Raw genomic sequence first — 15,384 nt, forward strand, 5'->3', positions numbered from 1 at the left:
TAAGCATGATAGAATATTTATTTGACTATAAAAACTACTTTTAATTGCTTCTAAATTTAGAAAAGAATAATTATTTTGGAATTGACTGAATAGGAAATAAATTTACATGAACCGGAATAGAGGGAGCATCTGATGGTGGATTTGAACGAATAAAAAACAATAGATCTAGAAAGGTTAACGTTGACTAATAACCTCACATGTCACATGAAATTTCCACTGAAATACTTTAGGCAGGTCCACTGCTTTGCTGTTTCTTTGCACACATTATTAATGTCGCAGAGACAGCCATTAACTAACTAAAATTTCTCCTCCATTTTCTTTCCTTTTTTTATTTTTATTTTTTATATCTAACCTTTTAGTGGGCCTATTAAGGTAAACGATATATACTCTCTGTTAAAAAATGAATGTCACAGTTTAAAGTGCCCGATTCAATTTATTTATACTTATACGAATTCAAATAACAATTTCTTAAATATTTGATCAGAACATACATATTTAGACACTACATTAACCACATTATAAATTTATAATTTTTAATATTAAAATTTTGTAAGAGTTATTTTAATAAAAGCATAATCAAATAAAATATATTAACTAACCAAATAAGTATAATAGAATATTCTGCATTTTCTGACTTTCCTTGGTGGTTTACTATTTTAACTGACTGGATTACTCTTGAAAAGAAAAAAAAAGAAACGGATTTAACTTTAAAAGTGTGACAAGTTAAAAACGCTGTATCATCGACGTATTGTATCTTATTTTTCAGAGTTACTAACCTCAATTTTTGTAACAATTATCATTAGCTATTTTTCACATGATACTCTTATTTAGGAACGAAGCTATTATCTATAAATTTCAAATTCTGGTTCTATCATGCTTACGGCATAGAAGACAGTGAAGAGCTCGGCAGCAGAGTGAACAAGCCAGGCTTGAGGGTCTCTCTCACAAAAAGCAGCAATAATAAGGAACTGTATAACTCCAAAGAAACACTGGTAAGATGTGACTGATAGCCTAGCAGGGTACTTCTTAAGAATTGGTGCCTGCAGCACAAGCCAAGCTGCCCACGACAAGCAGTGCCCTATTAAGAAGATACAGCCCAGTGTCCAGTTCTTTCCTTTAGCATCTCCTAATAACACAGGTGAGGAGGAGGAGGTCCTTTGTAATGGTGGAATTGGGCTGTAAATGGTTGGTCCTTTGTATAGTGTAATTACTGATGCTCCAGCCACGCACAACAATGTTCCGCACACCTTTGCTATTCCATCTTTCCTGTTAAATCTCACTGTTTCTATCCTAAAATTCAAAAAAAAAAAAAAAAAAAAGATGAGGAATATAGACAATATAGCTCCAACTTAGTTTATATACACTACTATCAATATCATAGTTAGATATCATTTTTATCAGTTATTGTTTATTGTACAAATTTACTTGTAACTTTCTTAAAATTAACCTTACTGTATTAAAAAATTCTTAAAATTAACCTGATTGTATAAATATTTATTTTACACTATCAGTGCATACAACATAAATCATATAGTAATAAAAATATGCACTTGGTTAATTATGTGAGTTGTGTGCTTCATGCACGATTCACAAATCTATGTTCGAAGCGGAACAATTGCATGTTATCCTAATTTGCAACCATATATAAACACGCTATGTATAATACGATTTTGAAGAGAGAACTTACCTGAGTATTACAGCCATGAGAAATGTGATAGCAGGGACAGAATTTTGTATGGCAGAAGCAAAAGTAGGGGAAGTGTGATCCAAGCCCAACAAGTAGAACCCTTGGTTTGCAGTAATTCTGTTAAAGGAAAAACACAGTACAGAAGAAATTGGACAAGGAATGAAATGCCAATTATTTTGTTCTCTTTTTTTTTTTTAGTAGCCAAAATCGTGCGATTCATATATATATCATACCCAATAACTGCTAGCAGGAAAAACTGAAGCGTGTAGGACCAAGTAAGAGGTGGCCTCTCTTTCCTGATGAAATAATAAAAATAGAACAGGAGTTATTAGATCGATCCTAATATACCAAATTTTCATGAAGGAGATGAGTTGCAATTATTCACAAGTAGTACTACTTACTTTTCAAGAAAATAGGCAAAGGGAAGAAGGAGAAGCAAAGCAAGAATGTTCCTGTAAACGGGGAAAACAATTTTGCTGATGCCCATGTTAAGTGCAGCTCTGGAGACGACATGGAAACCAGCATAACCAAACTGCAAGGCCAACATGGCCAAATGCAGTTGCAGTTTCTCTGATATCGCAAACCCACCCATTGGATCGGAGATCGCAGACAATTGAAATTGCAGAGCGCGCTTATGTAACAAGAGTAAAGAGGAATATTGTAGGGGAAATGAAGAGTTGGGGAGATATAAATATAGTTGCGAGAAAAGTCTTGAGATTATTGTCAAATTGTAGGGTCCTTAAAAGACGTTAATATTATATCAACTGTTATTAGCCTTCTTATGTTTTTTGGTTGTCTGCCACACTCTCTTAGCTTATCTACCTTTTCAAAAACTACCACTCCCCCACCTCCCTCCCTCCGCAATCCAATTGGGGTGTTTTAGTATGCATGAGGGAATCTGTATATTTTCTATATAAAAAACACGAGAAAATTATATTTTATCCTGAGGAGGAAAATAACTTTTATTTTTTAACCTATGGGCGGAAGGTAAAATTTTTCTATAATTGTCTTGTCACTTCATATTACTTGCTTCAACTAATATCTAGACAATATTAATTCTTACTAGTACTTAAAAATATCATCAAAAGCACTCTCCAATTAGCTTTTAAATAAAAATATTATGCTATATCAAACATAACTTAGAAAATAAAAAATAAAAAAATGAAGAAGTCCAAGCCCCCACTTGGATGACTAGATAACCCAATCATCGCACTCCCGCTAGTAACCCAAAAAAAAAAAAAAAAAAAATGAAAGAAAGAAAAGGAGATCTCAAAAGAGGCAAAGACAGCCTAGAGATGGTTATGACCGGCGTGCGTTGTGTCTAAGAGGGTCTATACTGGAAGCAGCCATTTGTTATGATGATTATTAATATTAATGAGGAAACGAATTTGGGGTGGTAGGGTTACAAGGAATGGTGGTGACTGTGAGTCACCGTTAGGGACGAGGCTAGAGTATTAGATACAAATTCGAACGAATTCAGTAATTTTTTTTTAGACTTAGTTATAAATATTTAATTAGAACCCATAAGTAATTAAGACGATCTATGAATTTGATGGTAAGTTTAAAACCCATAAATTTTAAATTCTCGATATCATCTTCGTTGATAGAGCATACAAGAAGTAGTAGGTGGTGTATACACCATATATCGTCATCCTCCATGAACAGGTATATTGTATTTGTAGTGTTTATGCAGGTGCATTCATTACTTTCGAATCGTGCTAAAAGGTATAAATGCACTTTTAAACCTTAAGAACTTCGAAATTTATTTTCTAGACCAACATACCAAGATTTCATGAGTTTGATTGTCATAACAAAGGAACAATACAATGTTATTCTTCCTTGAATGACTTTAAGTTGTAGCTGGACATAAATTTTACTAGGAAAAAAATTTCAAAATGTTGTGAGCGAAAATTATTACGTCATTTAAAATACCCCTTAAAAAGTTATTTCAACTTCAAAATAACTATTTGAAATTATTTCAATTTAATGACCAAAGAGATATTTTTTCATCGACTTCTACCTTGAATACTCTTTAACAGGGCCGACTCTACTATTATTACAAGTAAGGCTGGTGCCTTATGTATGGGGTAAAATATATTCATATTTAATGATCGCATGAGAAAGTGACACATGGAGCCGAAAACAGAAGACAATCAGGCCTGAGGACAATGATCTCGTTTGTTATCAGAGAGAATGATACTCATAAAGGTGAAGTGAATGCCTACCACCTGGTAGCATTTAATGAAAAATATTCTATAGTATTAAGTGCACGGTCCATTACAGAGAATAAATCATTTATTACCTACAATTATGCATTCTTCAATGGCCCTCATTATTGTCATTTAAGAGGGGCTTGATCAGATGACCTTGTTCCCTAGGTACAATTATAAATAGTGAGCTCTATCATCATTGAAAAGGACACGAATTTTCTGACAAATATACACTATACTTTGTTCAAAGTTCAATAACATCTTACTTTCTTGCTTATTTAAATTATTCTTATTGCCTCCGGAAGCCCCAGGCTCAAGATCTTTATCGTCTTATCTCGATTTTAACGCTAAGTCTTACATTTTTTTTGTCTAATTCATTTATCATTTTAGGATCAAATTGATCCACTTGTCTATAAACCACATAAAAATTTAATTGTACCATTTTACAGGTAAACAGTTTGGCGCCCACCGTGGGGCATAGACAATTGTGTGATTAAATCGATCCCTGCATTTATTACTAACTTGTTTGAATCTTTGTTCTTAGCGAAAATCATTAAAAATGACAGATAACGATGTCAACATCACACACAATGTTGAGGCCCGAGGAAACCAGCCTCAGCACGAAGATTCCATCAGTGATACCCACAACGAGGGAGACGAGGCCACACCGGTTCAGGGCGGGCAATATCCATGACACGTTCGAGAGGCAACTCCTGATGATGTTGAAGACGAGCACGTCGTTGAAACAGTAAGGATCCTAAGGGAACAACAAAAAGCCATTATGGGCCATCGCTCGCGGCAGGATCATCTAATGACGGAATTAAGGCAGGCGTTGTCGGATGCTTCCAACAATGCGAATGGACGAGGTCCAGTTCTTCCTGGTGCTCCCGCCAATCAAACAACGCAAAGAGTCAATAACAACACCCCGAGGGGCAAAGTCGGCTTTGATAGGCCAGGGGAACGATAGTAGTTCCGGCAACAACAATGAGAACGATCCCTTTAAAACCGAACTCATGTGATTTTTGAGGAAAATAAACACCCGAATGGATCAAATTCCGGGCGCACCACCAATACTGAAAGGACCGGATTCAAAAAATTACACCCAGCTGTCGTTCAAACCAAGCGCGACACCAGAGTTGATCCCAAAGCGGTTCAAACTGCCAGATGTGCCGAAGTATGATAGGACTTCAGATCCCCAGGAGCATATCACCACCTATAGGTGAAGGGGAACGATTTGGCTCCGCACGAGATTGAGTCAGTCTTATTGAAGAAATTTGGAGAGACCCTCACGAAGGGGGGCCTAATATGGTATTCACTCTTGCCCGAGCATTCCATAGATTCCTTCAAGATGCTCGCGGATTCTTTCATTAAGGCTCATGCCGGGGCCAGGAAGGTACATGTCCGAAAGGCCGACATATTCAGGATTGCACAAGGAGAGTCCGAATTGATGCGCGAGTTCGTGACCAGATTCCAGAAGGAAAGAATGGTGCTACCGATCGTACCAGACGAATGGGCAGCTGAGTCATTCACTAAAGGTCTGAATCCGAGGAGTTCTGATGCTTCCCGAAAATAGAAGGAAAGTCTGCTCGAGTTCCAGGCAACAACATGGGCAGATGTTCACAACCGGTACGAATCAAAGATAAGAATTGAGGTGATCAGCTTGGTTTCCCGATATCAACAAAGGGTCGAGACCGGGAGAAGAATAAAGAGAAGTCAAGAGATGATTTCGACTCAAATCGACGGTCTTCGAGGGGACGGTTTTCGGTCGGCGGATAGATTCGCCACCGATAAGAGAACTTATCGCGGCCGGAATAATAGGTCGTTGTAGGATAAGGAGACATCAGGTTCTCGAGATTCCTCCTATCCCAAGCTTTCCGAGTACAACTTTAACGTCAGCATAGTGGAGTTGGTGTCGGCAATGAGGAACATCAAAGAGGTGTGGTTCCCGAAGCCAATGAGATCTGATCCCAGCCAAAGGGATCCTACTTTATGGTGCGAATATCATGGGACCCACAGTCATCGGATAGGGGACTATCGGCATCTGCATGAGGAGGTGGCGATATTACTGAAAAATGGTCATCTTAGAGAGTTTTTAAGCGACCGGGCTAAAAACAACTACGGCCGTAATTGTGACAATGCAGAACCTTCAAAAGTAGACAAAGATCCCCCACGCTTGACAATCAACATAATTTTCGGAGGGAACGAGATTAATAGTGTGACATTTTCGGCGGCAAAAAGATGAAGGTGTCAGTGGCCCACAGCAAAAGACTACGGGAAGCCGCTGAGGATGACATCACTTTTACGGAGGAAGACGCAGATGGACTATTGCTGCTGCACAACGATGCATTGGTAATCTCTTTAAATATCTTAGATTTTAAAATTAAACGTGTTTTGGTGGACCTAGAAAGTTCGGCCAACATCATCCAATGGAGAGTGTTGGAGCAAGACAAACTCATCAGAAGCATTATTTCGGCCACAAAACTCCTCGTCGGGTTCAACCTAGCAAGTGTGACAACCCGAGGAGAGATCTTGCTGCCGACGAATATCGGGGGGTGATGAAGACGACCATTTTCGAGGTGGTGGACGGCGATATGGGCTATAATATTATCCTGGGGAGACCGTAGTTGCACAAAATGAAGGCAGTGCCATCAACATATCATCAGTTGCTGAAATTCCCAACTCCCGAGGGAATTAAACAAATAAGAGGCGACCAACCGGCAACAAGGGAGATGAATGCGATATCAGTTTCCAGTAGCAAAGGGAAGGAGTATGCGTCATATCGATTACAGGAATCGGTGCCTGCTCCTGAGCCGAGCGAAGTCAGCCAGGGGAGGAGTCGTCAGAATCCTATCAGGTACCAAGATATTTTCAAGTACCAGAAGAAACGGATGCAATAAAATCGACGGCGGGAGAACTTGAACAAGTCGCATTGTTCAAATAATTCTTGGAGAGAAAGTTCCACTTGGGGATAGGACTACACCACGAGCTCAGGTATGGGTTTATTGAATTTCTTAAACTTAATGTCGATTGCTTTGCGTGGTCGCATGCAGATATGACAGGTATCCCGCCCGAAGTGGCCGTGCACAAACTAAGCCTGGATCCTAACATCCCTCTGGTAAGACAGAAAAAATGTACTATTGCTGAGGTCAGGAATAAATTTGTCAAAGAAGAGGTAACTCGCTTGCTTGATATTGGTTCAATCTGAGAGGTAAAGTATCCTTACTGGCTAGCTAACGTAGTAGTAGTTAAGTTTCACATATGCATAGACTTTAAGGATTTACATAAGGTGTGCCCAAAAGACTCATTCCTATTGCCAAACAATGATTGATGCGATGGCCGGGCACGAGTTAATGATTTTTCTCGATGCTTATTCCGGGTACAACCAAATCAAGATGAACCCGGAGGATCAGGAAAAAACTTCGTTCATAACGAACTTTGGCACATATTGTTACAATGTGATGCCTTTCGGGCTAAAGAACGCCAGATCCACTTATCAACGGCTCGTAAACAAAATGTTTGAGAAACAAATAGGGAAAAGTATGGAAGTTTACATAGATGATATGTTGGTTAAGTCTTTGAACGTAGGTGATCATATCAAACACTTGCCAGAAACGTTTGACATCTTAAGGAAGCACAACATGAAGCTTAACCCCGAGAAGTGTGCATTTGGGGTCAACTCCGGTAAGTTCTTGTGTTTCCTCACATTGCAAAGGGGGATCGAGGTTAACCCCAATAAGATTAAAGCCATCGAAGACATCCCGACTAGCTATCAAGCGTAAAAGAGGTTCAAAGGCTAACGGGGAGACTAGCCGCTTTGAGCAGATTTATTTCTCGATCTTTGGAAAAATGTCATCATTTCTTTACACTACTCAAAAGAAGAATAACTTTGAATGGACACCGGAATGTCAGCAGGCTTTGAAGGATCTGAAAAGGTATTTGTCAAGTCCTCCATTACTGTCAAAATCGGAGGAAGGCGAACAACTACTGATCTACTTTAGCGGTCTCGGAGGTAGCGATAAGTGTTGTTTTAGTCCGCAAGGATGAAGGTATGCAATCTCCTATTTATTATGCAAGTAAAATTTTGACGGGAGAAGAAACTAGCTACCCACATCTAAAAAGTTGGCCTTATCCCTCGTAGTCGGCGCTTGAAAGGTAAGGCCTTATTTCTAATGTCAGTCGATAGTTGTGGTGACATTTTCCTCCGCGGAATATTCTTCATAAGCCTAAAATCTCAGGTAGGTTGGCAAAGTGGGCCGTCGAAATGAGCGAATTTGACATAGAATATAAACTAGGACTGCAATTAAGTCACAGGTTTGGCCGACTTTGTGGCCGATTTCAGTCCGAGACTCTTACCTTTGGATACCAAAGAAGCAGTAATGGTGTCGGAATCGACATCAGGAGTTTGGACCTTGTTCACGGACGGAGCTTCCAATGTGAAATGGTCCGAGCTCGGCATAATATTAACCACGCACTTAGGCAAGCCATAAGAACTATTCCTCTAGCTAACAATGAAGCGGAGTATGAAGCTTTGATTGCAGGGCTCGAATTGGCCCGGGACCTGGACTCCGAGGTCATAGAAATCAAATACGACTCCTAATTGGTAGTTAATCAGGTCAACGGGATCTTCGAAGCCAAAGAGGAACGCATGCAACAATACATAATGAAAGTCCAGGCTCTACTCGCTCGGTTCCGGGAATGGTCAATTACGCATATCCCGAGGGATGAGAATGCAAACAGATGCACTAGCCAACCTTGGATCAGATGAAGGGATCGGACTCCGGTATGGTAGTACAACTTATGCATTCGGTATTGGACGCGAATAGCTATTACGAGTTAAACACGACCAATTTGGTCTGGGACTGGGGAAACGAGATTATTGACTATCTCGAGCACGAAAAATTGCCTGAATATCGTAAGGCATCTCGAGCACTGCGCACTAAAGTAGCTTGATACAGCTTCAAAGGGGGTCAATTATACAGAAGATCTTTCCAAGGCCCGTTGGCCCGATGTTAGGGAGCCTCCGAAGCTAATTATGTTATGCAAGAAGTCCACGAAGGGATCTACGAAAATCATTCAGGCACGGATTCCTTAGTGTTAAAATTAATTAGGGCATGATACTATTGGCCCGGGACAAAACAAGACGCCAAAGCTTATTTTGAAAAATGTGATAAATATCAATGCTACACGTCGTTAGTACATCAATCAGTAGAGCCGTTGCACTCGATTTTGTCACCATGGTCCTTCATGAAGTGGGGAATAGATATTGTCGAACCACTGCCACTGACCCCCGGTAAGTTAAGATTTCTTTTAATTTTAACTGACTATTTTTCTAAGTGGGTTGAAGCAGGTCCTTATCAGAAGATCGGCGAACGTGAAGTGGTAGATTTCTTGTGGGAGAATATAATTTATAGATTTGGGATACCAAAAGAGATAGTCTGCGACAACAAGCCGCAATTTATAGGCGCAAAGGTCACAAAGTTCCTTGAAGACTTGAAAATCAAAAGGATCACATCATCAACCTATCATCCGAGCGCAAACGGTCAAGCAGAATCAACAAACAAGGTGATCATACAAAATCTCAAAAAGAGGTTGGAAGAAGCTAAAGGTAAATGGCCCGAAGAGCTGCCAGGTGTACTATGGGCGTACGGAACAACGGCCAAATCGAGCACAGAGGAGACTCCTTTCTCTCTTGTGTACGGGGCAGAATCCCTGATCCCGGTGGAAGTAGGAAAGCCCACCCTGAGGTATTTTCGAGCAAACAAAGAAGCAAACAACGAAGCAATGTTAGTCAATTTGGAGCTGCTCGATGAACGCAGGGATTTGGTGCATATATGGATGGCATCCCAAAAGCAGAGAATAGATAGATGTTACAATCGAAGAGCCAACCTACGTTATTTCAAAGTAGGAGACTTGGTTTTAAGGAAAGTAACTCAGAACACCCGGGAGCTCAATGCGGGAAAGCTAGGTCCAACATGGGAAGGCCCCTACCGGGTTTCAGCTGTCACCGAGAAAGGGTCATACGAGTTAGAAGATCAAGATGGAGAAAAGTAGCCAAGCAACTGGAATGTGGCACACCTCAAGAGATACTATTGCTAATGAGCCTCGCATGTACTGAAAGTATGTGCTACACTATTTTTCCCTTTGTCCAGTTTTTTTTCCAATTGGATTTTTCTGGCAAGGTTTTTAACAAGGCAACAACGAAAAGCATACTACGAATAAAGCTTCGGCAGCATCGATAAGACCTTTAATGACAAGGCACATAAGCAAAGAACCACTACGGAGCGATTAGATAGTCTTTTGCTCGATAGCAAAGTTCCTACTGGGAAGTAAAGTTTGCTGTCAAACAGAGATTACCCGACCGTTCACAAGTGAAAGCCACTGGGGGATTGTTAGATAATCTTTGGCTCAACAGCATAAATTCCTAAGGGGAAGTGAATTTTGCTATCGAACTGAAGATTATCTTGAAATTCACGAGTGGAATCCTCAAAGGTGTAAAACATCCACTGTTCAAATTCACATTCTTAACTTTCGAACACGGGGGAGGGGGGGGGGTATAAGGATACAATAACAATGGCTGCCACATCGACCAGAATACTAAACTCGAAAACATAGTTCTATCATCGGGATTGGGGACTGCGCGACCAGCCCCGTAGAAATAAGTTGTACAAGTTAGCCACAAGAAATAGCAATTTCTTTTTAGCACAACGAATGCTTATGTACTTTTGAAAATGGAAAGAATAAAGTAAAGTCATTTTATTTCTGTCTTGTTTCTTGTCTGAATGATGAATTGATTTTATTATTTGAAAGTTAAATAAATACTTCAAATGCTAGTGCCGTATCGAACAGGAGACGTCCTCTTCAAGAGCACAATAAACATAAGAGGGCCCTCTCTTATGAAACCCTCACGTTAAAGAGTTGATTTTGGAAGAACCTATGCTCGGAATCCAACTACTACCAGGGAGAAATACACCCGAAGCCTTGCATATCTCTGTGCGGAAAACTTACGAGAATACTTAAATGAAAAGAATACAAAAAGAAAAACTTGCGCAAATACTTAAACGAAAAGTACGCATAGAGAAAAACTTGCACGATACTTGAACAAAAAAGTGTTTCTATTCACAATAAACGTGCCAAACAACACAAGTACAATAATATGAGAAAGAAAAGAAAACAAAAACTAAGCTACTGCATCTCCGAAACTAAGAGGAAGAGAAGCATCTATGCCCCCAAAAGAAGTGGGTATATCCGCTGCCGGATCGATATCTTGGCCTTCATCATTTTGGCCTTAAGCACCATCACCTTTGGTTCTTATTCAGTTCCCGAGAACTCAGAACTAGAACCAGAAGAATCGTTAGCATCAGTCCGGGCCGGAAGACCCCTTTTGGCAGTTGACTCCAGCTCACGAGCCTTAGAGATTTCGGCATCAAAGTCAATGACACTCGTTTTGACCTCTTCCAAGGTTTTTCTCCTCATGTTGTAAATAGCATATGTTGTTTCAACAATGAGGGAAGCCGCTCGGCGCTGAAGTTCTTCTTTAAGTTGGCCAACCTCAGCAGAAAGGTTATCTCGCGTGAATCTCATGGATTGGAGGCTGACATCAAAGTCACGGACAGTGGCGCTGTAAATTTTATTATGCTCTATGGTCCTCTTATGCTTCTTCTCCAACCGGGCATAATTTTCCTCGGCAGCAGCAAGCTCTTCCATTTTGGAGTTTAAGGCTACCTCCAAATTTCTCAACTTTTCAGTAGAGGCAGCCTCGCGATCGGATGTAGCAAGAACGACATTATGGACTTCAACCCATTTGGCCTTAGTTTCTTCAAATTGTGCCCTTAACGGGGTGACCTCCTGGCTAAGAGTCACTACTTCTTGCTAGCTTTGCTGCAACCGAGCCTCCAACTCAACGGCCTCAGTGGCTCGTGCTTCCAGTTTTGAGAGGCGAGTAGCAGTTTGGTGTCGCTCGGCCAAAAGTTGATCCCGCTCGGAGGTAAGTTCCTCCTTATCACGGATCAACCTTTGAAGGCCCTCGAAAGCAAGGAAGTTGGCCTGCAAAACAAAAATACGAATTCAAAACTATGCCATAAAAAAGACAGAGGAAATAAAGACTATACCGCCACTGCGTTGTGCATTGCATTGTTCAACAAACACTCCCAAGAGAGTTTGTATTTTATCCCTATCTTTTTCTGAAGTCAAAGGCTTCAGATAGTTTGTAAGTTCCACCGGCCGGGACATCAGATGGCATCCGGTAGAAACCGAGAGGGTAATGATCCTCCTCTTCTGGGGATCTTCTGAGGGGGCATCATAATTTTGCCCCAGGTTCCCATGAACTGGGGACTCGGGAAGAGGGACATCATCCTCTCAGGAAACTGCGGCTGGTGGAGATGATGCAACCGTTGCTGGTGGTGAAGGCAGAGTTGGTGAAGAAGGAGATGAAGCTGATGGCGAAGCAGCTGCGGCAAATGCAGTGCTGGTTGTTAGTTGCTCATCAATCGAAGACGGTAGGGACCCGGTACTCAGCCTCACGGTATCGGGTGTGGTGATTGGGACTCAAAAAAGGGAGTTATCATTTTCCACCACATCATACTCCCCCTAGAGTGTTGAGGCATCGTCCTCGGTTGGTGTAAATAACTCAACAAATTGAGCATTCTGTTGAGCTGAGGAAGGTCGCATCTTCTATGTAGAGAAGCCCCGTCCTCACTGGTTTCTCCATCATCATCGATCACCACGGTGTCTATGGCCGGCTCGGGCGCGGGGCTCATCACCACAACATTCGAAGATGACTCGGGCGCAACATTCTTTGCCTTTTTATTCTTTCCCCCGGCCGCGGAGGAACGCCTCCTTTTTGGTTGCTTTTTCTTTGGCGGGGGACTCTGAGAAGAAGAACTTGCGCCAGAAGAAGGCCCGGAGACACATGTTCGGGTAATAGCCTCCTGCAATAGCCTCGCTGCATCAGCAGGACTAGCCAAAACGTCCTCCTCGGGGACGACAACTGAGCCCTAGGGTAGACCTGAATTCAACAGGAGAGAAAGGTTAATCAACTTCCCTATACAAAAGATAAAAACAAGATGAGTCCAAATTACCATGATTTTTGGCCTTCCACCCATATTTAAGGGCTAGTTCTTTCCACATACGGGTCTCGGGCGTAGTGACATCCAAAATCTTCTGGACCCACTAGTCCAAGCCTTCGACGCCCCGTAGAGTTCAGTGAGTTGCTGAAATAAGTAAAAGGGGCCAGTAATAGAATGGGATGATCTTTAACTAGAAGAAAATGCAAACGATGAACTTACGAGTACGGTTCCACAATTCCGGAAAGGATGAAGCCATGGCCGGAATGATGTCCCTGGTGACAACTGCGGCAAACCGTTCCATCCACCCACAGTCGTTTGCATCGTCCATGCTGGTTAACAGAGTATGGTGGCCACATTTGCTGAAGTTTATCATTCCCCCGCAGAAAATCTTGGGGGAATAAAGGTTCATTAATTTAGCCAGGATTGGCTCCTCTCCCCTCTCCTGGCACAGATGCCGAAGACAAGCGACTGTCCTCCACACAAAAGGACTTACTTGTGCCAGATATACCTGGTAATGGATGCAGAGCTCCACAATAACGGAGTCAAGCTCCCTACTCAAAGATAACGGCCCCAAAGTGAAGGGATACGTATAAAAATACGTGAAACTCTTCTTAGGTAAGGTTATCCGCTCCGCCAGATCAGGAACGATAATGTTTAAATCTTGGCAATGGCAGTCTTCCTTCACAGCAAGAATACTGGAAGGACGGATGGAAGAAGGATACACGCTAGCAGCCCACGTACGAGGGTTAGCAGAAGGATACTTCTCTTCGAAGTCTTTAGTTGTGACAAGACTTCTTGGGATGATAGTGCTCACCGTAAGAGGAGCAACATCATATTTTTTTTTTGAAGAACTAGGGTTTCTGGAAGAAGAAGCCATTTTTATCAGAAAGGAAGGAAGGGTTTCTCTGTAGAATAAGGTTAAAGAAAGGTTGAAGACAAAGTACGAGTTGAGTAAAGAGAATTTGAGAAAGTTTGGAGAATTATGAAGTGGAAATGAAGAAGTTTGTTTCGTATAAGTAAAGGAATATGCGGCTAAAATTGTGGCAATAATTACCTCGATAACAGGCAAAAGTGATGCTAAATCATGGGAGGATGCATGTTCGGGGCATTAAATGCGGAGAGACGTGTATCTAATCAACCGTCAAAAACTTTTCGGAGGGGATCAGAGAATTTTCCGCCAAAAAAGGTATCTCTACCAACTTTCCGGTGACACAAAGTTATGCCACCAGAAAGCAAGAGGACTATCTGTATGAGGTAAAATATGTTCATATTTATGATCGCATGATAAAGTGACACGTGGAGCCGAATACAGAAGACAATTGGGCCCGAGGGCAATGATCTCGCTTGTTAACGGAGAGAATGATACTCATAAAGGCGAAATAAATGCCTACCACCTGGTAGCATTTAATGAAGAATATTTTATAGTATTAAGTGCTCGGTCTGTTACAGAGAATAAGGCATTTACTGCCTACCGTTACACATTCTTTAATGGCCCTTATTATTTTCATTTAAGAGGGGCTTGATCTTAGGACCTTGTTCCCTAGGTACAATTATAAATAGCGAGCTCTACCACCATTGTAGAGGACACGAATTTTCTGACAAGCATACACTATACTTTGTTCAAAGCTCAATCACATCTTACTTTCTTGCTTATTTATATTTTCCTTATCACCTCCGGAAGCTCTGTTCCCGGGCTCAAGATCTTTATCGTCTTATCTCGATTTTAACGCTAAGTCTTACATTTTTTGTCTAATTCATTTATCATTTTAGGATCAAATTGATTTATTTACCTATAAACCACGTATAAATTCAATTGTACCATTTTACGGGTAAACACCTTATGCCTTCAAATTTCGGGGCCCTATTTTTTTTAAAAAAAATAATAGGTTTATAGGTATTTTAAAAAAAATAGTACTTTTAATTCAAAATGTAGAATTTTTAAAGTAAATGAAATAAAACTTTTTAGATATATAAATAAAGTAACCATTTGACTTATTTAAAAATGGGTAAATGAATAGTTTTCTCAACGCTTCAATTTAAGTTGATTTGACAATTTAACTTTTTACTCCTTTATTAGATAACGTGTAAAAATTTTACTTATCTTCCTTAATTTGTCCAAATCAATTTTTATTTTTCTAATCTCTTCATATTTCAGAAACCCCTATATTTTTTTCTATTTTTTTCTTTGATATTATTATTCACCTTCTTTCTCTGATCCAAGATTTCATTACTCACCTATTTTTTTCAAGATTTCATTAGTTCAAGTGTTCAACAATCTTTTAAAATTTTAGGCCTCACAATAAACTTTAATCTTAGGTCATACATGTGCTTGAGTCGCCCAGGTACTTTAAGGACTTAAACCCCACCATAACCCCTCGCTCCCCCACCCTACGCCTCTCTTCCCGCCAACACACACTGCTGA

At 40.6% G+C, this 15,384-nt stretch overlaps 1 protein-coding gene and 1 long non-coding RNA gene across 2 annotated transcripts in view; one reads left to right on the forward strand and one right to left on the reverse strand.

Annotated features, from left to right (window-relative positions):
• Positions 1 to 964, forward strand: part of LOC104106114 (uncharacterized) — a 2,142-nt gene extending 1,178 nt beyond the window's left edge. Inside the window, exon 2 of the long non-coding RNA XR_688499.3 lies at positions 832 to 964. This is a non-coding gene — a long non-coding RNA (uncharacterized lncRNA). The remainder of the gene's footprint in view (positions 1 to 831) is intronic.
• LOC104106119 (protein WALLS ARE THIN 1-like) overlaps positions 1 to 2,349 on the reverse strand; it is a 4,100-nt gene extending 1,751 nt beyond the window's left edge. The window contains exons 1-4 of the mRNA XM_009614598.4: positions 2,089 to 2,349; positions 1,921 to 1,983; positions 1,688 to 1,804; positions 882 to 1,290 (exon numbers count right to left, since the gene is read on the reverse strand). Of these exons, the coding sequence (XP_009612893.1) occupies positions 882 to 1,290; positions 1,688 to 1,804; positions 1,921 to 1,983; positions 2,089 to 2,279 (780 nt within the window). The 5' untranslated portion in view covers positions 2,280 to 2,349. The remainder of the gene's footprint in view (positions 1 to 881; positions 1,291 to 1,687; positions 1,805 to 1,920; positions 1,984 to 2,088) is intronic.
• Positions 2,350 to 15,384: the final 13,035 nt, after the last annotated feature.

The sequence above is a fragment of the Nicotiana tomentosiformis genome, chromosome 11 (assembly GCF_000390325.3).
Source record: "Nicotiana tomentosiformis chromosome 11, ASM39032v3, whole genome shotgun sequence".
NCBI lineage: Eukaryota > Viridiplantae > Streptophyta > Magnoliopsida > Solanales > Solanaceae > Nicotiana > Nicotiana tomentosiformis.